This window comes from Solanum pennellii, chromosome 11 (assembly GCF_001406875.1).
Source record: "Solanum pennellii chromosome 11, SPENNV200".
In the NCBI taxonomy this organism is placed as follows: Eukaryota; Viridiplantae; Streptophyta; class Magnoliopsida; order Solanales; family Solanaceae; genus Solanum; species Solanum pennellii.
In genome coordinates this window covers 2,182,530-2,209,996 of record NC_028647.1, presented here as the reverse complement: position 1 = coordinate 2,209,996, position 27,467 = coordinate 2,182,530, and the positions used below count along the sequence as shown (strand labels likewise).

At 32.6% G+C, this 27,467-nt stretch overlaps 3 protein-coding genes and 1 long non-coding RNA gene across 4 annotated transcripts; all 4 read right to left on the bottom strand.

Moving 5' to 3' along the window:
- Positions 1 to 629: 629 nt before the first annotated feature.
- On the bottom strand, positions 630 to 6,368 carry LOC107004684. Its single transcript, XM_015202986.2, has 5 exons — positions 6,214 to 6,368; positions 5,027 to 5,187; positions 2,566 to 3,697; positions 1,202 to 1,380; positions 630 to 1,057 (listed from the first exon to the last, which is right to left on the bottom strand). The coding sequence occupies exons 2-5, from the start codon at positions 5,158 to 5,160 to the stop codon at positions 946 to 948; spliced, it is 1,557 nt and encodes a 518-aa protein (XP_015058472.1). The 5' UTR covers positions 5,161 to 5,187; positions 6,214 to 6,368; the 3' UTR covers positions 630 to 945.
- An 868-nt stretch (positions 6,369 to 7,236) lies between these two features.
- Positions 7,237 to 15,017, bottom strand: LOC107004683. Its single transcript, XM_015202985.2, has 14 exons — positions 14,390 to 15,017; positions 13,568 to 13,654; positions 12,768 to 12,871; positions 12,606 to 12,656; positions 11,852 to 12,023; positions 11,415 to 11,732; positions 10,706 to 10,909; positions 10,110 to 10,619; positions 9,723 to 9,932; positions 9,309 to 9,497; positions 8,992 to 9,164; positions 8,388 to 8,540; positions 8,192 to 8,273; positions 7,237 to 8,078 (listed from the first exon to the last, which is right to left on the bottom strand). Exons 1-14 carry the CDS (start codon positions 14,894 to 14,896, stop codon positions 7,689 to 7,691), a joined length of 3,150 nt encoding a protein of 1,049 aa, XP_015058471.1. The 5' UTR covers positions 14,897 to 15,017; the 3' UTR covers positions 7,237 to 7,688.
- Positions 15,018 to 18,113: 3,096 nt separating this feature from the next.
- On the bottom strand, positions 18,114 to 23,368 carry LOC107005141 (phosphoglucan phosphatase DSP4, amyloplastic-like). Its single transcript, XM_015203643.2, has 14 exons — positions 23,224 to 23,368; positions 23,010 to 23,079; positions 21,836 to 21,880; positions 21,232 to 21,319; positions 20,747 to 20,823; positions 20,595 to 20,671; positions 20,433 to 20,513; positions 20,098 to 20,230; positions 19,934 to 19,993; positions 19,644 to 19,700; positions 19,399 to 19,494; positions 18,962 to 19,021; positions 18,671 to 18,778; positions 18,114 to 18,419 (listed from the first exon to the last, which is right to left on the bottom strand). Exons 1-14 carry the CDS (start codon positions 23,247 to 23,249, stop codon positions 18,285 to 18,287), a joined length of 1,113 nt encoding a protein of 370 aa, XP_015059129.1. The 5' UTR covers positions 23,250 to 23,368; the 3' UTR covers positions 18,114 to 18,284.
- A 1,581-nt stretch (positions 23,369 to 24,949) lies between these two features.
- Positions 24,950 to 25,755, bottom strand: LOC114074686. Its single transcript, XR_003575032.1, has 2 exons — positions 25,560 to 25,755; positions 24,950 to 25,473 (listed from the first exon to the last, which is right to left on the bottom strand). It is a non-coding gene; the product is annotated as an uncharacterized LOC114074686 (long non-coding RNA).
- Between the last annotated feature and the right edge of the window lie 1,712 nt (positions 25,756 to 27,467).

The window sequence follows — 27,467 nt, the reverse complement described above, 5'->3', positions numbered from 1 at the left end:
GAGAATTCAGAGCTTGTTCTAAATTATCAATTTGTGTGGTAATCTATCAAAATCATAGTCTTGTAAAATAATTAGAACTCATTTTACACAAATTCTTTTTTAATTTGCTAAAAATAAACTTGAATAATAAAAAGTTTGGCTTTTCAAAGTGGACCAAAGTAAACATTAGTGAACCCATGTTAACAGCAAAAGACATATAATTTTGTCTTAGCACCCCCACAAGAATAAAATAAAATAAAATAAATGGGCCTTTGTTTTTAGCCATTTGGCGCTAAATTTTTGGGTCAAATTTTTGAAATTTACAAATTATTTCAAATTAGTTTTTATTTATTAAAATTTCACTCATAAAGTTGAATTGTGTTATCATGTCCAAACACAACTTCGACTTACAAATAAGCTCCTCACATAGTTTAGAGATGTACATAATACGGAAATATCGAGTTCAAAATGATAATAAAACCATCGTATAATTTAGGAGTATAATTGTTCAGAGCATTCTTTATGTCTTATCCCAAGTAAGTTGAAACCGACTATATAAATTATCATCGACCAAGACGTTTCGTTAATACGAACGTCATGTATAAAAAAGTAACAATACAACACAAACATTTTCAAGGAACATGGCAAGCTCATTGAACAATGAAACCTCTCATATATTATATCTGGAATTCACAAGTGACATGTTCATTCATTCAATGTGATAAATCCATCTAAAAAATACTTGCTAAACCACAACTAGCACAAGTTCTATCATACAACTAAGAGATCATCGAAAACGTTGAGATTTTGGTTTGAGGGATCCCCCTGTGGTAGAGGATGTAACTTCCATTGCAGCTCCGAAATGATATAATTCGAGTAAGTGTTCCCCCATGTACTGAATATCACTCAGCAGCAGCAGCTGGATCTATAGCCAGATTCAAAGCACTCGAAGGAAAAGCAGAGAAGCTATTCTTCAGTCCAAAATTTAACAAAAGCTGTGACACATGCCTTCAATAAAGCAAGGAATGGATTTGTTTCACGTTCACCGGATTTTGTTGAAGTGCCTTTCCATGTTTCACTACAGAAATTAGCAATCGACAAGCAAATTAGTGGGAATTGGAATCGTGTTGCAGGAACGATGAACTTGTTGACACTCGAACAAGGAAAAGAAGAGACGGGAATTGCATTTAGCTTCAACGAAGAGAAGTTATCAGTTACTCACAGATGAATTCTGTCTAGTGGAGGATTGACTCCTTTCTGATGGTTGCTACTATGTTGAATGCTGGCTTTGCCTTTATCTTCAATCAACTCATCCGCAGCTGGTTTCTTAGAAGTACCGCTGGCGCTGTTAGTACTGCTACCAACAGTCTCATTAGGCATTGGGCTAGAAGCATTAACTGTCTGCAAAAGTTTTAACATTTTGAATATAGCATGTTAGCATAAATGGAGAGAAATTGAAAGTTTATACTAAATAGTCAAAAAGGCGAGCAGAATCACAAATTATGCTCGTTAGCTAAAGTTAGCTGCAGATTACAAAATATAATAACCTTAATACATGAACCTTAATCATTTCAATCATGACAAAAAAGCAAGTCTAATGCTAGGAGGTACCAATGCAAAGCTGTAAATTCTACACAAGTATCGAAATAGACACACATTCATTTGTTCATGAAAGTAAGGTAGAGTTATATATTACATGTGTTGAAGAACTAGCTTGCTTCAAGAAAATTTGCTCCACCACTGAAAATAATTTCTTTATCAAAGTCAAGAAACCATAAAAGTTGGAGCATCTTAAACCTTCTTCAAATCATAATAGTCGAGGCCATGATTGCATGAAGTGACTATACAGAAAGGAAGCCACATAAACGCCCACATTGATATCTCTTTGACAGATTAATCGAAGTGAACTTTGGGAATAGAAGAAGCTGCCCATCAAAAGATAATATTCGGTTTTCAATCTACTATACATACTTTACCCTAGTATTGTCTGATTTCATAATCCTTATCCAAAAACATACTTGTTAGCTCTCCATCCCGCTCACTACCAAGAAAGAACATATAGCCGGATCTCAAACCAACCCCAACCCCACCCAAAAGGAACAAAATAATACACATGGAAAACAGTTTTTAACATACGTGAGCATTAAGGGGTTAGATACACTCAAGTTTGTCAGAATGGCTCTAACGAAGAAACTCTCGACTCCAAAATCATGCCCTCTCCTTATTTCTCCACAAACACTTCAAATTTCTTTCTTTCAATATTAACACTTAATAGTACAGAATTAACAGTGAGATGCCTAAGAAATGTCGACAAGAATATACATATCCCTCAGCACTAGTGCATGTCACGTGCGATGAATTCGCAGACTCTAGACTGTGATTGACTAGACTCTATATTTCCCGTACATTTGTCATCAGTACACCCCAGCCCAATAATTAGTGCATTAAAGTGAAAGACAAGCACCAGAGGTGATAAACCTTCAATCAAAAGATTAATTCATAAATATGAAAGAAAAAGAAGGAACTTGAGAGTTGAGACTCAACCTATGTGAAACATTGCTAAAGTTTACTGCTTAAAAAGCTTACCTCACTTAAAGTTGATGAAGCCTTGACTCCTACATCAGTGGCAATGGCCACTCTTTCTGAAGAAGAAGTTGAAATTTCCAATGATGCCTCTCCAGCTTTCGCCTCTGCTTTCTCGTTTAACAGTTTACTCGACTTTTCTGTTGTTCGATCAGCTATCATCATATCAACTGGCTCAGTTATATGTTCTGCAGCTTTTTCCAAAGAGGTTATCCTGTCGTGTTCATGTTCTATTTCTTCCAATGTTTTTGCTACACTAGTTGTTTCATTTAATCCTGAATCCAAATCATTGATTTTCTTAGAAATGGGTCGCAGGGGAAACTTCTCCACCAGTAATTCTGACGTTTTAAGAGGTATTCCAGCTTTTGATACTTCGAGGTCACTCAATCCACCTTCAACATCTAGATTCTCACCTACCACCAACTCTGTAGATATTGGTTCTCCATATGTTCCATTGTTTTTAACTGTAGGACGACTAGCATCAACCCCAGAGAGGAGACTCACATTCACACTTTCAGAGATGATCTCAGTAGAATCTAAAACTTGTGCATTGGTACTTTGATGCTTGAAAGAGAGGGTGTTGAGTAAGTCAGTTCTACCAGAGATTTCATTTTCTTCAGTTGTCTCAGAGTCACCAGCCATTTGTTCATTGAACATTTCATGGTCAACTCCATTAATCCCACTAGAATGCCAAACCTCATCCTTGTTTTTTTGATGATCAGATTCAGAATCAATTATGTATGATTCATTAGACTGTTCAATCCTCTCTGAAATGTCACTTGCGCTAGTTTGTAGTCCATCAGCAACCATCATTTCATCTATATCAAGCTGTCTATTCACACCAAAATCAGCTTCTTCACTTATACCCATGTAATGGTTGGGCGCAAAACTTGACATAACATGGGTCTCACCAGACAAAGATAAACTTTGCGGTTCAGTTGATATGGATCCTAGTGGATATTCTTCTGCATACATGATATTGTTCTGTTCTTCAGGAGATAACTTAGCTGGACCTAGAACTCTATTTTCCTGAATTATCTCGCGAACTAGTTCTCGTACTGTGTAGAAAGAGCCACCAACTTCCTTGTGCGTCAAATTAAGTGATGGGAAATTTCCATCATTTGACTTCTGATATCTGCAACCATTAAAGCCAAGAGCAAATAAGATGTCATTCTGTCGATCTAACTGCTGGTAAGTAGAGATATAGTGCTCCAAAGAAGATTGAAATTTCTATTTCGTTTTTCATTGAAAATTTTAAGATCATCGAAAAGTTTACTTCTTAGCACCTCTAGGTAGATGTTCATATAGGCAGAGATGACCTAACTAGCAACCTATGAGGCAATGATCATAAACATTGAAACTATAGTCGCATTTTATGTCTTTACCATGGACCTAGCTTATTTATTCACCAACTCTCTACCTTTCTTCTTTGTGCTTATCACTTATCACTTATCACTTATCAGAATATGCAGTAGCAGCAGATAAAACCTGCGGGTATCTGTCCCACCAGAGTATGATTATGCATTCGTATCTGAAGATTTCTATCCCCCAGATGAAGGAAAGGAGGAACACTAACTCACTAAAAGGTTTACCATTTATGAAAGTGGCTAATAAACAACCCAATAGTTTGAAGTTTCAGGTGCTTAGGTTTGTAGGAGGATAATGAACTCCTCTTTGCAGGATTCATGTATCTCATGAGTCACGGGGACATAAATTAAAAGGGAATTTAACTCGTGTATTTTTCTACACCTCCACCTCCCCATCCACCCTCTCGATGTTCTCATCCATCTTCATCCGGAAATAGGTTTAAGAGGTTATTCTACTCATTTGCCCATTTTTTACCCTCCAGCTCTCTCATCGACCCCTTTCGGCTCCCGAACCAACCACCCCCACCCCTAAAAACCTCTTTTTCCTCCCACCTTTTTAACTTCATTTTTCATTTCAGATTGTTTTATTTAGTCGATAGTTTATGCAGTATTTGGGTATTTAACTATACAGGAGTACTATGCATGCCTAATTTGCTAATCTTTGAGTGCATATTTCTTTTGATAACCATGGTGTCCTAGCCAGCTTGCGCATACCTCAACTAATCCCACTGGATACCTGTCACCTCCAACCAACAACACATACCAAGTAACTCACTCTGTCCACCAAAGCTAGGGTAGATGGAAAAAATATCAAATATTTACATAATACCCCTAAGAAATATCATTTCAAGAACCAGCTCTTAGAATTTGGCGAATCTCACAAACAGATATAGCTGAACCATTATCTAGACCGAAGCATCATAAGAATTTAAAAGAAGATTCCGTTCAATAGTCAATACTACTAGAATTGATGATGTCATGATGCAATGTAACACACATGGTGTTCTAAACCCTAAACGGATCGGTCCAAATCAAACAGACTTGACAAAAATTATCAGAAAAGCTCGGTTCAAGGAAGAAATGAAAAAATCACTTACTTCTTTATAAAAGTTTCAACCATAGACTTCCTCTCTTCTTTCGAACGCCTAATCCTAGTCTTCCTGCCACCAGAGTCATTGCAAGTAGCAAGGGCAAATGTTTGCCCGACCCAACCACCCTTAATTGTGTGCATGTTTAGTTTTCAGCTACTCATGTAAAGCTGAAAAGCCGAACAACAGAAAACGTTAAGCTTCAAGATCAAATATTGAAATTCCACAGCTGAATTTACAAACCAGGGAAATGAAATGAAAAGAAGAAAAACTAATTCCATCACATTATTACACACAAAGGCCATATAGTTGAATTTCTCATTTGTCTTGATTTACCCCCGTCAAACAAGTTGATAGGGGTATGGTTAATCTTCAATATTGAAACGGTAACGAACCAATCTCTTTCAATCCAAGCAAAAATTCTAAGAAAATTAAATGATTAAAACGGACACAAAATGACGAACAATATACTCCCTCCACCAACTTGTACTTGTTCACTATACTAAAATAGATGTCTACTTTTACTTGTCCAGACTTGGTTCCTAATTTACCCTTATTATTAACTATAGTCGTTTCTCAAAACATTGAATCCATTATACTCAACGAGTGATATAGTAAAATTACGATTCTATTTATTACTCCTAAATGTGTGAGAAGTCAATACTGGACAAGTAAAACTGACGGAACAACGCATTACACCACAATGCAACATAAAGAATCAATATTCCCCGGAATTTTCATTTGTGTTGATGCAATCCATATCTAAAAACTCGCTAAAATTCGGGGAAATACACATTCTAATCCATGTACCATAACATATAAACAGTTCAAACATAAAGAACCCTTTAGAAAAAGTTCATACTTTTGTTCCATCTGTAAATCCAGTCTTTTTTTTTCATTTCCAACAATTTAAAAAATCATATCAACAAGAACAGTTAAACGCAACAATTAGAAATTGGAAGAGAAAATAAAAAATTAATTAAACAACCAAGATTATCATGCAATCATTAAATTAAACCCCCCACCAAGAAAGATTTCTCTAATTCTGATACTCATGAATAAAACTAATAAAAAATGAGCCAAAAAAAAAGAGAAAAAGCTAGAACCCAATTATCACAATTCCATAAGCAAAAAATTTACAATTATAGCTAAACAATTTTCAGATGTAAAAGAGGGAGATTATAGATTGTGTATACCTGGGTAATGGGTGTTTCTGGAAAATAGAGATGAAAAAAAAAATGAGGGCTTTTGAGAGTGATAAACCCTACACAGTGAACTCTGGAGAGTGAGACGCCATTTTTCTATTGGTCCACATACAGGGCGGGCAGGGCTCATTATTATTTTGGATTTGAATTTATTTTTATTTTTTGAGCAAAATTAAAAAAAAAAAAACTATTAGTTGAGGAGGATAGGTTTCGGTTTATTTTTATTTGTCCATTGTATTAAAAATTGTCTTGAGTCAGGATCTATTGGAAATAGCATGTCTAGAGATAAGGTTTGTGTACATATTATGCTTTCTGAACTTTATTGTGCGGGATTACAATCGATATTTTAATTGTGTGGGATTACGATCTATTGCAGTTTTGAAAATCAATAGACAATTCACTGTATTATATCTATTTTACGCTTATTGCTAAATATTAGTATTGTTTTATATCAATATTTAGATGACTTATAATAAATAAGAGTAATTTAGTAATATAATCATTTTATTTATTATATCTTAAGAGATTTGTCAAGTCAAATATGAATAAGTAAAGATGAACGAAGGGAATATTATTGTTATTACTATATGTTTTTGAACATATTTTACGTACTGGGTTGATGATAGATATGAGCTTCAATGAATTGAATATTAATCATGATCCATCCTGGCACTTAAGTTTACATATTTTTTCTGTTCTTTTGAATATTTTAAGTTGAGTTTAGTGGTCAACTGATCATTTTTTAGAGTGATTAAATGGGCTTTGATTTATCAAATTTAAGAAATCAACAATAAATCCATGTTAGTCAATTTTTAGTAGAATGCCTACACGTCTTTATGTCTCGAACTAGATAACATTTATCATCAAAATCAACAGCAATAAACCAAGTGGTATAACTAACCTAACGAGAGGCGAATCAACGATCTAGAGTCCTTGCGTTCTAAAATTTTCTTCCATTCTATAGTGCCAAGTACTCATAGATCCGCCTATGTTCATGGTTGAGATTTTTGAGAGTCAATGTTGAAACCTCTACCCTTTCTGCTGGAGCAGAGTAAAACTAATATTGCATTTGGTCTATTGTATTAAAATGTATATACAGAGTCTAAAGAATACAATATTCAGCAGAGGCTCAGCTCATTTCAAATACTGCAGAGAATGTGCCTCTTAGGAACCAGAGCCGCATAAGATTGTCCATTCACTATAAAGCTTTCAAAAATGCTGGTGAGCCACAGATAACCTACTCGATCTCGCCAAGAGAGTAATGCACTCTCCCTCCATATGTAGTTAGGTCAGTCTAGAGTATGTCAGTTTCCGTATGTTGATGCAGTTAGAAAGAATTAAACCACTCGTTTCTTGTTTCCTGTCCTTCCTTGTCTTTTATCCATAAGCCCAGCGCAAAAATGAGCTTGGTTGCTATGTGGTGGTGTTTACAAATGGTGTCAAAAATCTCTTCTAGCTAAGATGTGTTATCCTCCAAGTGTCTTTTGTTTATACCCGTGTTTCATTCTGTCCACTAGTTTCTCTCTCGTCTTTCTCTTCTTATCCATTTTTTGCCTGTATCTCTCTTCTCTCTCCCTTTCATATATCCCTTGCCAAAATATCTCTCCCGTTAATGGCCACAACCATGTTTCATAGGGATGGTAATTGTCATCAGCAGCTTCTGCCAAGTCTTCATCCATACTCTTCAACAATGTCATGTTGAAGTACTTTGCCCACATATATCCTTTTCGCTGCTCAACTGAGTGCTGCTCTTCCACCGCACCTGACTGAGGATTAATGTAAACCATCTGCCGTGCACTATGATACGCCCACACATTTACCAACAGTTCCAAAACTCGACAGTAACAGTGCTGCTTCTGGTGGTCACAAACAATCAAAACATAAGAACTTATCCTTCTACCATGCATTACTTTGAAGTTTGTACCCAAATGTAAACTAGTACTAATGCAATTTATGTCTATAGGCTAACCTCCATGGTTGAATTTGCCAGTATACAATGTGTCCTATTGCTTGAATTCACATGCAAACCATCCAGAGCATCAACAAACATCCTGAAATTCAAGCCATGTTAGTTCAAATAAATGATTCATATTTCAAACTACAATATCCAAATTTATGCAAGTAATATAACACCAAACATAAGTATGTTTATTGCCCTAGATTACCTGGAAAACATAACAAACTCTAGAAAAGAAGAGGTTGGCATAACCCAGCTATGTAGGGCTGACCATTTCCCACCATCTTCAGGCATGGGTGGGAGAGCTTCTATATGTGACGGTAAGCCATACATTATACGAAATGCATCTTGGAAAGCATTTCTGCAAGAATGTTAAAGAATGAGAGTCAGCTAAAAGGAACTTATAAAGGACAATCTCCATTTAACAGCAAAACTACACTCGCCCTCTGCACACAAGGTGAAGATACTACTTAAGAAGAGTAGGGTGTAAATGTTCCAGTTTTTCTAGCCCTCTTCTTCTAATATTGTACATTCTAGGACACGAATTTCTGAATCTCCATTTCCAGCTTCTTGGACTTCAGAACATGAATAGTTGAAATAGAATCAACTTGAACTTGGAATTTATTAATTTTTTTCCAAATACAAGTTAAACCTAAATAATGTTATTCATCCAAATTTCTACCAGAGAGATCTATACTGTTCAAATACAAGAAACCTATCCACCAAAATGGAAAGGAAAATATGTTGGCAGGAATGCATAATTTTGAAACAAATCTATGTTTAAATCCCACTGTACGCAATGTAATATTTACCTACAGTTGCCTCCATTCAAAATATCGCACATTGACCAGAAGGTAAGGGCATCATTGCTTCCTGAAAATCCACCATCCACATGCAAATGTGCCCAATAGTATATTACATCACCTTTAACCTTTGCCTGTATTGTTTCTTCTAGGGCCAGCTCAGCAGTTTTAGATAAGGAAACCTGATAAGTACAGAATCCTATATGAAACTTGTCAACAAGAAAAGAGAACACAGAAGATTATGTGCTAATATGCCAATGTCAAGTTTAACAATTACAAGAAGAACTAGTTCACACGTCAAGATTCATCAGGAACTAATAACATACTTTTCTTCCAGTAGCTCGCCATGACTGGAATCCAATCCAGGGTCGTCTATGAATATTATCTAAATGGTTTGCAATTGAAAACATGCCACCCATCTCACAGAGGATATCCCGGTAGTAGGTCTCATTCAAGAGGGTAAGACGGCCAACTGCATCAATATCATCTGATCTCAATCTTCGTGCTTTAGTTGACTATAAGGGAAAATGCCATAGTTAGAGCCAAAGAAACCAGAGACGTAACATAATGAAGTAAATAAAATTTAAGAGAATGTACTTAATCTGCATTAGCAAATATGTATAGCATATAGCATTTTATTTTTAAAAACTTCATTTTCTGTACAAACTACAAAGAGATGCCAAAAAACGAGAGGAAACCATATGAAACTGAAACATATGGAATAAGCCAAAGGAACTCACTAGGCTCAATCCACGGTACAAAGAGCCATGATGCAAAAATGACCAAGCTCCAATTCCATCATAAACCTCATAAATGCATATTGGTTGCCCAGTCCTTTCCAGCTCTCCTTCATCTCTTTCATTAGTTTCAAACCGGAGCTTTTCAGCTTTTCGAGCATTACGATATATATCATCCCACTTACCAATGTCTTTTTCCATTCTTTCCTCAATCTACATATACAAAAAATGTGCTCAATAGATCTTGCATCAAAGGGAATTCAAGAAAATAGAAACATGAACTAGTAAAGATCTTTTTTATTTCTTATTCCTCGTTGTTCTTTTGTCTTTTGGTTATGGGATTGGATTGGGCAGGGGAAGACTACTTTTCAGTAAAAGTTATTCACATACCTCCTCCGACTCGAGTCTATCTACTTCCTCAGAACGCTCCATTTCATTTAAGATGTCCCAATCCAACTCACTTGGAAAGTCTTCCTTTATAGCCTCCAGATCATCTCCAGATACATTCATCAGTGGAACAAAACCTGTCATCTCTAATTCGAGGTCATAAACAACACTGGAATTTATTGGATCCACATCTTTCATTTGAAGATCTTCTATGTCCTTAGGATCCTCTAAATCCTTTTGGAAATAACCCCACTCCCATGATTCCTGCTTAATCTGAGAGGTGTCTCCTGGAAGTATGACATCAGATGGGAAAGTTATGACATTCTCCAGCAGCTTTGCATACCCTGTAATGCATTCCACTGCAAACATGTTTTTGGAAAGCAGCCTCCCAGAAGATGCAATAGTGTGAGCAAATCTCGTTAGTTTTCCATCAGATATAAGTAGTGAGAAATCTTGCACCAATTCATTTGAATCGTGTTGAGAGAAGATGATTCCATGTACTTCATCAGCAACCTGAATACAGAAAGTTATTCCAGGAAATACAAAAGTATTCTACTTTTCAGCTTAAAAAGGTTGCCAACAATACTTGATCGACTTACATATTTCTTAATAACAGGATAGTCTGGCGCGACAATTGGTATTCCAAACGACATAGCTCGTATCAGAATAGGAGGAAATTCTTGCTCATATTGGGGGGAGAAGTAGAGGACAATGTCAGCAATCAGTGTAATACCATTAACATCACCCTTCATATCATGGTGTGAAAGAGATCCCTCATGAAGTCCTAGACGATTAGCAATATCCTACAAATTTTGAGACAGTATAGCTTTTTACAATTTTATTGCATAGATAATAGTAAGTAAACCACATGTTACTGCTGCTGCAAAATGCTGTGAAGCATTATTCAATATCACTTGAATGTTCATCTCAACCTAACAAATAACATAGTAAAGCACTAGCAAGGAGTGAAAACAATAAAAAATGGAGAACACATGATGGATGACAGGAAGTTGATAAGTTTAGGTAGGTAACTAAGACAACAATGCCCTTTAAAGTATAAAATCAAGAGAAAATGATTTAGAACTTCTTTGTCTAAATGAGTTTCAGTTGTTATGTGTAAGTATATCTAAAAAGATTTATCCTTCTTCCAATTGAAACAACAAAACTTCTTTTAAAATTGAGATGAAACACTAGCGAAGCAGAGGAAGGCAAAGACAAGCCATCAATTACAAGGACAGAATAAGGAGTCAAATAGGAAGCAGAAATTAAGAATTATCTATATTACTATTACATCACTCAGAATTCTACCTGCAATGCATCATTATACCCATCACTGGAATTTCCTGACATGAAAACGAACTTCAGCCTCTCTTCAGCATCACTTCCAGCAAATTTGAGTAGCAAAGGTTCTATATGACGAATGGACAACGCATAATCCCAGGACAGCTCATTGTAGAGAATGGAACTTCCAAAAACTAAAACCAAGAGATCATCTTTGTCAAAACCATACTTCTCCCTTGATTGAGATTTTGAATGTCTCCTACTATAACTTCCAGCAGCCCAATTGTCTTTTGGTGATCCGGGGATCACAAAGAAGTTTCCAGTGTCAAGTCCACTATATAACATCTATAATAGGAGAAATACCACGGTTGTTACATGATAAGCTTGATGAGTACTTGAAATAAATTTAAAAATTCTGAAAATATAAAATCAGAACGAGAAACAGAGAAGAATGTTGTATATACCGGCAAAGAGTAATCCGGAAATACAATAACATCAGCCCTTCGAAAAGAATCTCTCCAATGAGAAATAAGATTTTCCCATCCCATGTTTTCATAGAGACGAAGGCGACTTGCAAGAGTATCTTGTTGAATTATCCATACAAGGGGGACAGAGCAAAAAGGCTCCTGCATAAGGCTGCATAAATATAGAACTCACAAACCATAATATCTCAAACAAAATATAGAAATGCAAAGGATTAGTACTAGATCTAGATTCATCTTTGTTACATGGTCTCCCTGTGTTGCCGACATACCCATGTTGAGAAGGACTGATATGGCTATGGTACTTTGTAGGCATCATTTAGAGACTAGAGTACATCGAGAATGTAGCAATAAAAATTGAACATACTCGTGTTGAATCATCTATTAATAACATAATCAATTTGACAGTAAGATTGAATTATTATAATATCCTACAGCTCTGTTCTTCATTCAAATATGATTGCAACATTAGGTCAAATATTTTTTTTTATGTTGTAAAAGTCAAGCATATGCAAGTAATGCTTAAAACTCTGGCAAGAGATATTCAGAATTTAGGACAAGGAGACTGTAAATAAAACTTATTGCCCGTACACTTCACATTAAAATAGCTTAAATTTTCAAAAAAGAAGACCAACACACATTTTAGTTTGTTATTGGTAAATAATGCTCACATGACGTTCATGCTGAATATCCTGGAATAAAAAAAAGTATGCTTCATCCAATAGGCTAGTCATACCTTGATATAGCATTTTTATCTTCAAGTGAATCAGCAATAACACCGTCAAAACTGCATGAATGAAAATGCAGAAACTAATATAAACCAAGCTAATTGAGAGTAACGATAGCAAAGTCACAGAAATGGACTGTATGAGGATCCAAGATGGCAGAGCATGCTTACATTGACCAATCAATGAGATCATATCTATCAGCAGTTAAAATTGATACTTTCCCTCCTATTTCTTCCCATATGGATCTCGCAATGCCATCCTCCACAGCATATATCTGCAAAAAAGAGTTTTAGGTAGGGCATAAGATTGCACATAACCATTATACAACACTATCACAAAAGGTGCATTCTTCTGTCACAACTTTGATATGGTACCATATTTTCCACTCATCATACTTTAATCCCAAGTTCAGATAGAGAACCAACGACTTATAGACAAATTAAAATGTCATAATCAGATGTGTGATGCAATTATCATTTAAAAGATATGGATGGAAAAAAGATAAGGAATCATAACAAATAAGAATAACCATAACTTAAATAAGAAACTGCAGAGCAAACAGGAAGAACATATGACATTATAGTTCAAAAAAAGAAAAAACTTGTTTCCACGGCCTGCCAGATCAGTCCCCTCCCAGCTCCAAGAGAAGAACCCCCTTACATTTTCCCGAACCTAAGGTGTATTAATCTCAATAGGCCACGGTAATCCAGTTCTTAACCCCAATTTACCTCTTTGCAACCAAACTTTTACTCAATCTCAAATAAGAAGTTTGTTATCTATGAATCTAAAATAGAAATTTCAGGTGAAAAGAATCTCTATAGCTGAAATACAATCTTTAGTAGCAGAATTACAATCTGAAGTGTATATTAATTGCAAGTTGCAACACAGACGCTTTAAGTTATTATGTCTTAGACAGTAATATATAGGATACAGCAAGCAGATATTATAACTTGAAGTTACCAAAAATTACCTTAATCATATAGCCTAGGCCCCGTAAGTTCTTCACCACAGTAGATAGCATCAATGACAGGGGGTCCTTCCTCATGTTTCCTAAGACCTTACACAGTCAAATTGAAGCACAGTTAAATTAGTGGAAGTTAAAAGAGACCAATGCAATGTGCATTTTGATATAGAAATAGCAGCAGGGAAGATACAATATATTATGAAGACAACAAAATTAAATGGAGACTTGACTCTCACAACCAGTCTTTTCTCCATGCATTTTAAAAAGAAATCGGAAAGGTATAATCCATGTAAACATAAAATCACTCACATCTGCTAAAACTCAAAAACTGCAGGAACCAGGTAAAGATCACAAGTCATGAATAATGAGCAAGAGGGGATTGTAAATTCTTAAATATGTCAAAATGTTGTGCTCATATCTTATTCTCACTAATTAACAAACAAAAAGTTACGGCATATCCTCCAAATTTAGACAAACATATAGTTTCAGGCTGATAAGAATATTATCCTGTCACTATCACAATTCACACAATGATATGAAATTCTTAAGTTTGAATCATCATCTCCCTAGCTCTAAGGCTCTAGAATAAACTCCACTTACATGCATCTAGATCCTACAGGTTCAACCAAAAAAAAAATCTACAAGATATTCACTTAGGATTTTACTGAAAAATAGTTCACTCATTAAATTTGAACTTGCTTTCTTCTGCATTTTCATGACAATCGTTCACAGCTTCCTAAGTTCTATGGAGATTGTATATTACTATTATTAACCATAAATATACAATTCGCATACTTAAACATGAACACAGGTATATAGAATTCTTACTAGCGCAATCTGAGGAGGCCGAACACCAATTCTAGGCTGATTCCTAACCAAGTCCAAGCCATTACCAAGCTGAAACCTCGGTGGTGGAACAAACTCCAATGAACTTCCTAACTTCAAATCGTCCCTGACAGACCATCTCGAACGAGCTCTCTCATTTTGCCTAAACACCGACATGATTGAACTCTGTAACACCATAGACGCTAACGCAAAAACAAAAATAACCAGAAATATACACAAATATAACCATTTCCCTCTGAAACAGAAGAAAATCAGCTTCCTACTAAAAGATCGGTTATGGTGATGGTGATGATGAGATCGTGCCGGAGTTTTCCACTGCCGATCCGACGGAGAAGAAGAAGACGGCAACGTTACCGTCTCCGTCGGTCTCTGTGAATTTCTCTTAAAACGAAAACGGTCACGGATCGAGTGAAATCCACCGCCGGAGCTTATAGCATTGTTATCATTCTTATCCTTATTGTCGTCGCCGGAGCTACGTCCCATCGTCATTGCAATCTAATCGGAATTTTTATGAATTTGTGATTTGAATTCCGTTTTTGGCATTGAAAAGAGTGTGATTTCTGAATCGGAAGAAAATGGCAAATGGCGAATAGCAGTAGTAGAAATCTGTTTATATTGTTTTGCTTTACACAGCTTCTACACTCGTTTTTCTCTGTAATCTCACTGTTTATTTGTTAATTAAGTATTATTAACACTAATTCTAATCCCTTAATTATTGAAAATTTTAATTTCACTCCTTCAAGTTATTGATTATACACATTTTGACCTTTAATTACTTTTAAGTATGCTTTTATAATCCTTTTACACCTAAAGTATCATTTTTTCGAGTTTTATACCTCAATTATATATAAATTGTCCTCTTTTTTAATTTGAAATATCATTATCGTTTATATAAGGTAAGAAAAGACGTGATAATTCAAGTAAAAAGCTAATTTTTTTTTAAAATATTTTAGCTGTATTTTTTATTCTTTAATTTTTATAAATATTTATAAAAAATTTTACTCCCTGTTTTTTGTTTGTCGGTTTTTGATTTGGTATGAACTTTAAGAAATTTAAAAAATTGAATTTTAAGTATGTTTTAAAACTAAAATTATGTAGAATTTACCATTAGTTTTTGAATTTTTAAATATGTCACATTGAAAATTGAAATTAAAGAGTTACAAAAAAGAATAGACATTTTTCTAAACCAGCTAAAAAATAGGACAAACAAATTAAAAACGAAGGAAAAAATAATTTTTACTTTCATCATTTACATATTAATGTATTATATTAGACTTATATTATTACTCAGTATTAGAGGGTTTTTTTTTACTTAGATTAAAAATATACACAATAATTAATTGAAGATAATAATAGGCGAATCAAAGTTGTATATTATAGAATTAAAATATTTTTTTTCTCCAACTTATGCAAGTCCTTATCATTATATTTATCTATTTTTTTATTTTTATTTGAATTTATCAATTTAGAGAATGTTTTTTATTAAGAAACTCTTTTTATTTAAACTATTAAGATCGATTAAATAAAAATGTGATTGAGATATAATAAAAAGAAAAGGAAAATTAGTAAATGTAATTATAAATTAATAGGACCAGATCTGAATTTTCAATAATATAGAGACCAAAAATACTAGTAATATTTCTTTATTTACTTTTTGTATATTTCTAATTTTATTTTATAAATTTGTAATTAAATAATCAACGTGATGATATGATCTGTGGGCTCTACGTGCTTTGCTGGCAGAAAAATATTGGAAGTATTATTTTATTATTAAAAAAAGTTAAATAATCGATATAAATATTTTGTTTTACATAAATTAATAATTAAATCTCAAAAAATAAGTAATTAATATTAAAAAATTAAAACATGAAAAAAGTTTCTTTTTTCTTGAGATCCACAAATAAATATGGTTTAGTTAAATTATTATTTTTTCCCTTTACGTAAGATAATAAGTATGTAATATTTGAATTATTAATGACACGCTTAACATAATATAATACTTTAGTAAAGTGGGAGAATAATTAATAATTACAAATAAATAATTTTGTTTCTATAAATTTGAAAAATCTATATATGTTATTCATAGTAATTTGGGAAACCGTACAAAAAGTTTGTTACAAAATTGCTTTTAGTTATCTTTTTGTCAGCATAATTTTTTTATATTAATAGAAACTAACGTACTTATGCCATTAATTATTGAAACAAAAACAGAAAATTATAATCTGGAAATAGGGTTTGTGGTCCAAATTTTGACGGTTTTAGAATTTGAATTTGAATTTTATTTGTTTTATCGGATAGATTTGGAGTGCATTAATTTTTTCTTATTTTAGATTTTAAATTGAAGTAGATTGGAGTTATGAATTTAGAATCTCGAACATCAAAATTGAAAATCAAATCCTAAAGTTACTTCGGAATAGTTTCAAAAGCTTTGATCGAAAACCTTTTCTATCTAGTGTCAATTGATACTAACGAAAATTAAAATTAGTTTTATGAAAATCGAAATTAGAAAAATGAAAAAAGAAACGACTTTGTGTTGTAATTTTATGTTTTTATGATTTTCTCATAAAAAAAAGTTCAGTACTTCTTTCAAAATAAATCAAGTGAATCTGACAAAAGTTCAATTTTAACATAATTATTTTAACTGTACAAATTTTTTATCGATCTCAAGTTAATATATAATCTAATTCATAATTAAATATATATAAATATTTAAAAATTTCTTAATACATATATAAGATCTATAAAATATCATTGGATTCACGTTGATATATCGATGAAATTCTAGATCTATCTTGGTTTAATTTAATGGAGTACAAAGTTTTCTTTTATATAATATTTTAAGGAATAAATTTCTTTTAAAATTTATCTACTTTTTCAATAAAAGATTTTAACTCTCAATTGAGAATTTACTGTTTATTGTTATCATTATTTTACAATTTTAACACTATTAATTTTGAATATTATTTTTATAATAACAAGACAAATAAAAATCACCGACACGCCTAATTAATGCTTAATCATGTGATTAGGAATCTAATTGTGACACTTGTGCTTACACATTAATGCTTTGATTCGACCACTCTTAATTTTCTTTCACTGTCAAAAAAGTATTTTATTTTTACTTGTTGTTTTAACGTATCAAAAAAAAATTTTTTTCTTAGTACCGTGACTATCGTCAACATTACTTGTTTTTCCAAAATTATTTTCCAAAGATCTAAAATTATGTATCAATCAATATGAATATTATAGTAAAATATTCATATTAATAATTATTTCTTACAACGTGCAAGTTTAAAATGGACAAATAAAAAGTAACAGAGGCCAAATATTTTACGTTTTCTCAAGATATAGAACAGTTGTGGGCTTTGAAGACCAAACATTGTGGTAGAGGGTACTAGTACTCGTCTATCTTTAACAAAATCAGGCTTAGATTCGAGCTCTGAAATAGTTACCTTAGTTAAGGAACGTGTCTTACTTTTCACACGTGAATCTAAATTTAGTCAGATGTAGAAACACAAAACACACACACAGAAAAAAAAAGAAAGAAAAAAAGAAGATTAAGTATGTTATTACTTCACTACAACATATAGACGAATACTAGTACCAGACCAGTCTTAGATTCGAGCTTCGAGAATAAACTTACCTTAGTTATGAAACGCGTGCTACTTTTTCACACGCGTATTCAAATTTAATCAGAAACCCAATAGACAAAAAAAAGAAGATTAAGCATGTTATTACTTCACTACAACATATATGATATAACTAGTGTTCATTCATGTAAAACTGCATACTAATTACAACTGCATGAGTTATTAGCAGATTATATTATTGACTTTGCTTACAATTATTCAGTGTATAGTAGGTAATAAGTATTCCTTCATTCTACGTCTGCATAAGCTTCGAGAAATCGTTCAATTATGAGCCTTTCGTTTGAGGTAAGATCAGGGTCATCACCGGTGAGCCTCTTTCGTACTGCTGCACTAGTGATGTTGTCTGGATTTTCATCAAGAACCTGTTGGCACGTCCAAGTTGAACGTTAGAGGTAAGAGATGATAACCGTGAAGCCAAAGAATCGTTACTCTAGATTCAACGGTCAGGGTAAAAGTTAGACATAAAGGCTAAACGTCCTCATCGTTGCAGCATATGTATATGGTCAGTGATTCGCGTTAATGTATTGTTCCTCGGAAGAAGGCATAACTAGGACGAAACAGAGGAAGCCATAGAACCTTTCTCTCTAAATCACACGAAAAGTCAGTTTCTTACCTCTACATAGTTGTTGACATGTCCATCTTTGTTGGGAGAAGTGATCGGCTCAAACTCGTTGCATATCCATTCACCGTCTACAATGTACTTGTATTCATATTTTCCTTCCTGTAAATAAAGACGACATTAGGATGACATCCTTTAACGGAATTAGCCTTACTCTACATTTCTGCAAGAGTCTGTTTCCGAACTCCTAGTCACAAGGCAACAACTTTACTAGCTTCTCGACAATTTCCATCATTGAAAGAAGAAGGACAAAACAATTGCAAGCCTAATACAACATATACTTACATGCAAATCCTTCTGGAGAGTCCACAAACCTCGTTCCTCGTCAAACTTTAAAGGTATTCTCTGAAAAACATTATAACGTTCTATAATAAGCTCTAACATTAAGCATGAAATAAAGCAGAATTGCATCGACGTGAGAAGAGTATTTCATGAACCATACGAACATGTAAAAGGCAACGAAACGCTACAATAATAGAAACCGTTGTTCTTATTCTAGAATGTACTCTCCCAAGTAGTAAGAGCTCTTACGAGATCGAAGACAGGAAGTGTGATTGTCATAGACTAATTCTACCTATAGCAGTGTATCCTAGTGCTGAACTGAAGTTGACAGTCGAAATTTGAAAATGATGAACTAAAGTATACTATGGTCAGCTGAAAAAACCGTAAAACGTTCTGAAGAAAATAACTAATGGAGTACCATTGTGAGACTTGAATATTACCTGACCCCAGCCAATATCAAGTCCAGATATTTCCACTGTAGTACAATTATCACCATGCCATGTTAACGTTACGGGCATTTTTTTAAGGCCTGTAAGCTTTAAACAGGAAGATACTCCGTCAAATTTCAAATTCACTTTATCAAATGATGAAGTGCAATATATATTACCACGCATCACACGCCAACACCAAAAGCCATAAGGTAAATATCGGGATGATAAATTGTTAAAACAACAATAGAACTCACAATGTCTGCTGTGGCACTTTTGATGGCATCTAGTTTCGGAAAACAGGAGCGTTTGCTCTGCAAGAAGATATGGTCAAGATACGCAAAATCCAGTTCGAGTTGAAAAACAAAATATATACATAGAATAAGTTTAGCTACTGTTTACTTGACCCAAAAAGACAAACTCTTCTTCCTCAAGGACGATTATTCACGATGTTCTCAAAGAACACTTGTGGTATAGCAAGTCATCCGGCAATAATAATATTTTCAAAAAGTGAAACTACATAACCAACATTACAGGGGAAAATTACCATGAGTAAATCGAAAGCTTCACTAAGCTTATAGCCTTGAACCCAGAACATATACGTCAACTGCAATTCAAAGTACCAAATAGAACGTAAGTTCAATCATAACTACGCTAGAGTTATAGCAACCTTCTCCGTCAGACAACATAAAGAAACTCATTAGCACATACCGCAACTGCGGGAGCTCTGCCAAGTCCAGCTGTGCAGTGTATGTAAGTCACACCTCCATTTCTATTGATGGCTTTGTTCAATATGCTTATTACAGCTGGAAGCCGCAACCTCAAATCAAATGCATCAAAATCCCTGGTTCATTAGCTTCATCGAATTAAATTTTCGAAATGCCTCATGCATCACACATTGTAGAAATTATATGTAAATTTTATAGAGCCACAAAAGCAAGATGCTTATCAATTTTCGGAACTTGTATGCACAACGATTCACTTGCAAGCGGCAATCACTTTGATAGAGATACAGTCACTGCTGACTTTTTTTCTCTTGAACTAACCTTATTTCGGCACGCAAGTGTTCAATATCACCACATTTGTTGGCGTATTCACGAATAGCATTGATATCAACCCCAAAGTATCTAGAAATTACTAATTAAGGAATCATAATGAATTTGTGAAACCGACATGAAACAAACAATCTTGACATATTTCATGGATACTCGAGATCTGGATTTTGTTGCAAGCAAAATATAGTTTTTACTCCAATGCTCCGAAGCTTGTCCACATCCTCAGGAGTCTGTCATAATTCGTTGGAGTCAATAAAAAGAAGTGAAAAGTATAATATGTTTAAAGAAAACGAATTACACATTACCTGTAGACATGACCCAACAATCAAATCTGGACGGATGAAGTTGTAGTTCATTCCTAACTCATGCCTATAAGTCAAGACTGCATTAAGAAAGTCAGCGACGATATCAATGCCACACATATTAGTTAGTCAATCGGACTGTGCAAACATTTCTTGATTAGATAATGACTAAAAGTGCATGTCATAATCCAAGAGTTACGCTAATATAACTGAATCATGTCGACATAGAGCAAACTTGGATTTGCGGTTTGCACAAGAAACGGGTGTTCTTCAACAACGGGGTAGGCAAGAAGGAAGAAACAAAGAAGAGTAAATAGTAGAAAACGATAACACATAACTTAACCTATTAGCTAACATGTAATGTAGTTATGTAATACGTTTTCTTTGATAAGTCAGGTCGGAAAAGTATGCACCAGACAACTCCTCAAAGTAAAAGAAAATGAAGTTTATAGAACTAAAAAAAAAAACGTGTAGGAAGATAGACTTACCAGCTCCCATAGCTGCAGTCATGTCATGACTGTATGTATCGGATTTTTCCTCATCCTTCTCTGTAGTAGATTCGGGACCAGATACAACCTAGAAAGAGGCAAGTAAGCGAATGCCGATTCAGAAACGGATTAATTAACATTTTCTGGAAACTACACGAGAAGTACTACTAGTCAATAAAGCTGACGATCCAAAATATACAACAGATGTTCGAGAAAATTGTTATCACAGAAAAAACTATTCGACTTCCCTATACTAACACCTTCACGTAGATTGGGACTGAGGGAGTATAACATACTTAATTTCAATAAGGTGCAGAAAGCAAGTTCCAATTTTTTCGCCATTTCCGGCCATATTAGGACTTGAAAAATTAGCTTTAAGATGCGTAAGCAATGAAATGTCAAATTGAGTCCAAATCTATACATTCATCTCATAGAAACTTTTAGATGAGACAGCAAAAATCTTGGAGACTGTCGCTTCAAAAAGACGTGTTAATGGCTGAAATCAAAAAGCAACGCTTCGCCTTCTCGTGAATAGGTAAAACAATTCAGCAGTTTCCACAATTCTTCAAATAATCTAATCATCGATCGTTGTTTCAAATATTACCTGTGCCACAATACTTAGACGCTGATCAGCAAATTTTGTCATCCCCTGTGAACAAAAAAGAAATGAGCATGATACAACAACAACATTGAAAAGTATTAAGTAATATCTTAAACCACTTCGAAGCGTTGAGTAAAATACACCACAAGAAATAGCCCTACATTAGCACCGAAGGGTGTGGACTAGTGGTCAATGAAGTGGTTTGAAAACTATGAATTTTTTGGTTCCAATACCAGCGAAGGCAAAAAGATTAGGTGATTTCCTCCATATGTCCAAGACTCGGTGGACGACAGAGTTATATGGTAACTCGCAAGCTGACTGGAACACCACGTTTGTAAAAAAATATAAAAAAGATGGCTTTTTTTATTTGCACAACTTACCATAGCACCCTCACACTCTCGATTTTTCACGCACAGCCGTGACTTGTTTCTCTGCTTCTTTAGCTTCTCGTGTAGTTAAATGAGAAGAAAGAGCTACACTTTTATAGAAACAAAACCATAAGCTCCAAGTAGCGAGAAAAGCCAAAGGAAAAATTGCTAAAACTTTCTCCACAACCCCAATAAAACACGGTCCCGAAGTAACTTTTCCTATAACTGTAGTGTCCGGGGCTAGCTTATACGCCACTCGACTAATTCACAAGGTATATATAACCTGCTACCTCCCACCAACACAAATATCAAGTAACTCTGTTCAATCTTCAAGAAAGTAATTTGATTTAGTATCTCCAAATTCTACCAAATATGGTATCCAGACCAACTAACACACACCTCGACTAATTCCACAACTACCTACCTGCTACCTCCCACCAGCACAAGTATCGAGTCATTTGATATGGTATACCACAATTTCTACCAAACGTGGCATCCAAACAACTTACACACCTCGACTAATTCTACTGCTACCTCCCACCAATACAAGTACCGAGTAATTCGATTTGGTATAGCCAATTTCTACCAAACGGGGTATCCAAACAACTTACACACACCTCGACTAATTCAACACGTACCTGCTACCTCCCACCAGCACAAGCACCGAGTAATTCGATTTGGTATAGCCAATTTCTACCAAAATGGAGATATATACCCCTATATAATTTTTCTTCCAATTACACTAATACAATACAAAAATCAAATTAAACATTTCCAATCAAATCTAATTATCAATAAATGAAAATTACCAGTGAAACAACAGTGGAATAAAGCTTTCTTGAGTTGCCTGTGAAACTTCTCAGTGGTAAACCAGAGGATCTGAAAACCAAAAATAAACTAAATTAATCCAACAAAATTTAAGGCCCGAACCACAATGATCTATTATACGCAATCTTATTCTGTATTTCTGTACGAGACTAATTAAATTCAAACAAAAAATAATACATATATATATATATATACCTGGGAAGATTCTGAAGGCAATTCATTGGAAAAATTAATAGATTTGAAGCAGAGTTAAAAGAAGAATGTGAATCTGATATGAACAATTTTTTATCCTTTTTTTTTCTATTTATCAGTTCACTGTATTATACTTTATTATATAGATATTTTTTGTCTTTTTTTTTTTTTGGCGTTTTGTACGAAGATAGTTTTTTTTTTATATATATATAACTAACTTACAAATGAAAACTAAAAAGGTATATTTTTGAAGATTCCCCATAATACCCTTCAAGATTTTTTAATGTTTTCATGGGGTAATTATGACAACGACAAACTTTGTGCCACGAGTAAACTAATAAATATGATTTTTTTATTTAAAAAAATGAAAAATATATTCGAGTAAGATATTTTTATTTCTAATTTCCTATTTATTTATTTTATATTTCGAACTATTAATATAGCAGTAAAAGTAAAAGATGTAGTATAATTTTGGAAGGACGAAAATTATAGGATCAAACAATAAATATATCTCCAAATAATCATAAATGGTATGTAGATGTATTCGGTCATATCTTAAGGAGATTGATGTCTTTTTTTTTACTAATGGATATACACGTGTCATAATCTTATCCACAAATTCGATATTTACTAAATATCGTATTGATAGATAAGAACAGTGAAAGGTATATATGTAGAGATTCCAATGTTCTTAAAGTATGACGGGGATATCTACATATCATTTACGATGATTTAGAAGTATATTTGTCTTTTCCCCCAAAAATATATGTAATATTTGTGTATCTGTTATTCCCTCTGTCTACTATGATTTATCATGGTTTCTAGTTTTAGAATTAAACTATAAGTACTTTGATCAACAATTTAAGATGTAATTTTTCATCATATTAATATGCAAAAAATATTATTCATAGTACTTTTCATATAGTTTTTGAATATCTAAATTTTTTGTTTAAAATATCAAATAAATATATCTAATTTAACTTTGAGAATTAATCAAATTAACTTTTGGAAAACATAACATGACAGATAAAAATAGACGAAAAAAATATAATTTAGTGTCACTAATTAAAAAAATCGATTATTAAGGGATTTATGATGTATAGTTGTCTCTAATATTATATATAAAATATAACAGAGTCTCTCTATATTAATTATTTTTTCAAAAATATATAACTTCCCTTATTATTAATATTAATAAACTTATTAAAATATACATTAATAACAATTTTGATCATTTTCTCTATAGGTGATATTATTTAACCTTATTTATTGAGATATGCCAAAAAATAATATTTTAAATTATGAACTAGTGGAAATGTCATTACATAATTATAACATCTGAACCAGCTTACTCAAGACATATATTGAGATATAGTTAAATAAAAAAAAATGATAATAGGTGATTTGACTTACGGCGTAATAATTTACTGGATTCTTAAGTATTGTCGAGCATTATGGTGAAATGAATATTTATTTTTTTCGCTCTTAAGCAAATATTTTGAATTCTATCCGTAAATATGAAAAAAAATATCTTAAAGGCTCATCCATATTAATATGATCTCCAATCAATTTATAAAATAAAAAATAAAAATAAATAATTTCACTATATAAATAATCAAAATCCTAAAATATTCATACATGACAATATTTAAGTGTATACCACATCAATACCTTGATGAAGTTGAAACATATGCATCTAATTTTGTAACATAAAATCTTAAAACCACCATTAAATGTTAATTCATATATATATATATATATTGATCCAATAATAAAATATCAATACTCATCGATCTGATTTATCAGAATTAAATAAAATTTAAAAATTGAATAATTAACAGTCGATCGATAAACATGCCCAAATTCTTTGCAAATCCTTTTGGAAATCTTGATCATCCAAAAGGCCTTGATGAACATGTTGACTTTGCTCAATAAATCCTTCAACTCTTGAATTAATCACACATAAATTTTCTGAAATAATACATTTTTTTTCTTCTAATAAATCCTTCTTCAAATTTAAAAATTGATTTTTGATATTCCCAAATTCTTCACACCAATTTTCAATTTCTCTTTTTCTTTTTCTTTTCCTTTTTTCTGCTTCTTTGACTTGTACCTCAATTTCTAATGATATGTCATTTAATACCTTCATATTGTTTTCAAGGCTTTGCAGATTGTACCCAAAGCTTTCTTGGTTGTTCCTTATGAAAGAATCTACCACATCAATCTCCATATCCATTTTGTGCCAAAATTATTCTACATATAAAATCAAAAAGAGGAATTTAATTAGATAATCATATGTTTAAAATGAAAAAAATAATGAAAAATCACTAGTACTATACCTTTGATATCCAAATAATAATAATAACAACAATTAATTTAGTATAATAGACTCTTGATAGAACGAATAATAAAAAAAAAAGATTTAAAACATCGAGATAATACGATATCGAAGAGTTTTGATATCCAAATGTTAATAGTCAAATATTGAACCATTAACACTTGATAGGAGGAGAAGAGGCTATGCCTTTTTTTATATATAGAAAACATTAGACAAGATGGATTTGAAAATTAAGATATGGAAATTATAATATTAAAAGAAAATAAAAAGTCAATTATTTTTTTTTGTAAAGTACATATCACGTAGTAACAAGTTGGCTGAAATATAAAAATTATATAAAGAGATTATGGAAGATGATGAAAGGGGTAGGAATTTGGAAGCAGCTTAGAAAATTCCTAGCAAGTGTATTAATTTAATTTAATGGTTAATAAATAAACCCTAGATTAAAGGGCATGAAGATATCATAAACTTAATAATTTAATTATTTTTTTTTATATAAAAACCTAAAGAAACTTTCTTACTCTCTTTCTTTTCATCGATTATCTTTTGGTATTCAGTATTCACATTAAAGGAACAATAATGACAATCAAGTTTGACTCAACGATATTAGGAGCCTAAAGAGAAACTTAAGAGAAGAACGCTAATATTTTATTTCATCATATATACTTTTATTTAAAATCTATTTTACTAGTTATTTTAATTGTGAAGTCATTAATTAACTATTATTTTATAATCAGTTTGTTTTAATAATTTCTTTTTTAAATGATGATAAAATAGTTAATTTGTTTGATCTCTCTTAAGACATTATTGATCTTAAAGAAGATTAAATCAATTCCAATTTTTTTTTAAAAAAAATTCTTTCAGCTGAAATAGAAAACTGTTAATATAATTCTGTATTTGGCAAAAAATTTGGTCTTTTTATTTGATTGAATATATCTTCTACTTGTATTATTTCTCTTAGCACATTTAATTAAAAAATAATTTAAATCATTAATATTAAAATCACTATTATGTGTTAAAGAAAATTCAAGGTTAAGACAATATTTTTTAAAGAGAAAATAGTATAAAATAGCAAACTATTAACTAAAATTAAATGTTACCATAGTAAACACTTTGTCATTCATCTCTCTTCCCAGATATCTCGCTCCCCACTCTCGCTCTCTATCTCGCCTCTCTCACTTTCTACATACACAAATGTATAAATTATATTTGTGTTTTATCAAGCAAGAGAAAACTGTATATACAAATGCAAATATATTTTCGTCCTATACTCTTAAAATTATACAATTACAAATCTTCTCTTACCTAATTCTATTTTGTCTTTCTTTCTTTCTCGCTTTATACGAACACAGATTTCAAATATATACTTATACAATTGATTTTTTGTATCAGCATCCCAAAATATACATATTAATACAATTTGCTATGTCGCACAATTATACAAACTATAGCTCTAATATACAAATATAATAATTTTTTTTGCTAAACCTAAAATTTACTCTCTTTTTTTTAATTCTCATTATGTACTAATCTCAAAATATGTAACTAACTAATAAGCTGTCATGCTACTAACAATAACAGAATCCAACTAACTAACTATTTTAACTAATTAATTGATTAGACATTATGTACTAATCTCAAAATATGTAACTAACTAATAAGTTGTTATGCTACTAACAATAACAGAATCCAACTAACTAACTATTTTAACTAATTAATTGATTAGACTAACTAATTAACTAATTAAAATTGTATCATAATTAGCTAAATCATAAAATGTAAAAACTTGTATTATTCTATCTTTGATCCAATGCGAAACTTGTACAAAAGCTCATCTAACTTTAGCTATTTTTCGTTATTCTATAAGCAATATATGTATTTCGAAAGTCTAAACACGGAATATTAATGC

Bases quoted from the DNA above. Each gene is read 5' to 3' on its own strand.
- LOC107005141 (XM_015203643.2), bottom strand. From the start codon at position 23,249: ATGAATTGCCTTCAGAATCTTCCCAG. The intron at 21,881-23,009 runs GTAATTTTCATT...TTTTGTTCACAG, and splicing joins ATTCCACTGTTGTTTCACTG to GGGATGACAAAATTTGCTGA. The intron at 20,672-20,746 runs GTAATGTGTAAT...GAATTATGACAG, and splicing joins TTGTTGGGTCATGTCTACAG to ACTCCTGAGGATGTGGACAA.
- LOC107004683 (XM_015202985.2), bottom strand. From the start codon at position 14,896: ATGACGATGGGACGTAGCTCCGGCGACGACAATAAGGATAAGAATGAT. The intron at 12,872-13,567 runs GTAATTTTTGGT...TCTTTTTTGCAG, and splicing joins GCCTAGGCTATATGATTAAG to ATATATGCTGTGGAGGATGG. The intron at 8,079-8,191 runs GTTAGCCTATAG...TGTGACCACCAG, and splicing joins TGGCAAATTCAACCATGGAG to AAGCAGCACTGTTACTGTCG.
- LOC107004684 (XM_015202986.2), bottom strand. From the start codon at position 5,160: ATGCACACAATTAAGGGTGGTTGGGTCGGGCAAACATTTGCCCTTGCT. The intron at 1,381-2,565 runs GTAAGCTTTTTA...AAACTTTTGCAG, and splicing joins CTTCATCAACTTTAAGTGAG to ACAGTTAATGCTTCTAGCCC. The intron at 1,058-1,201 runs GTGAGTAACTGA...TAATTTCTGTAG, and splicing joins CCACTAGACAGAATTCATCT to TGAAACATGGAAAGGCACTT.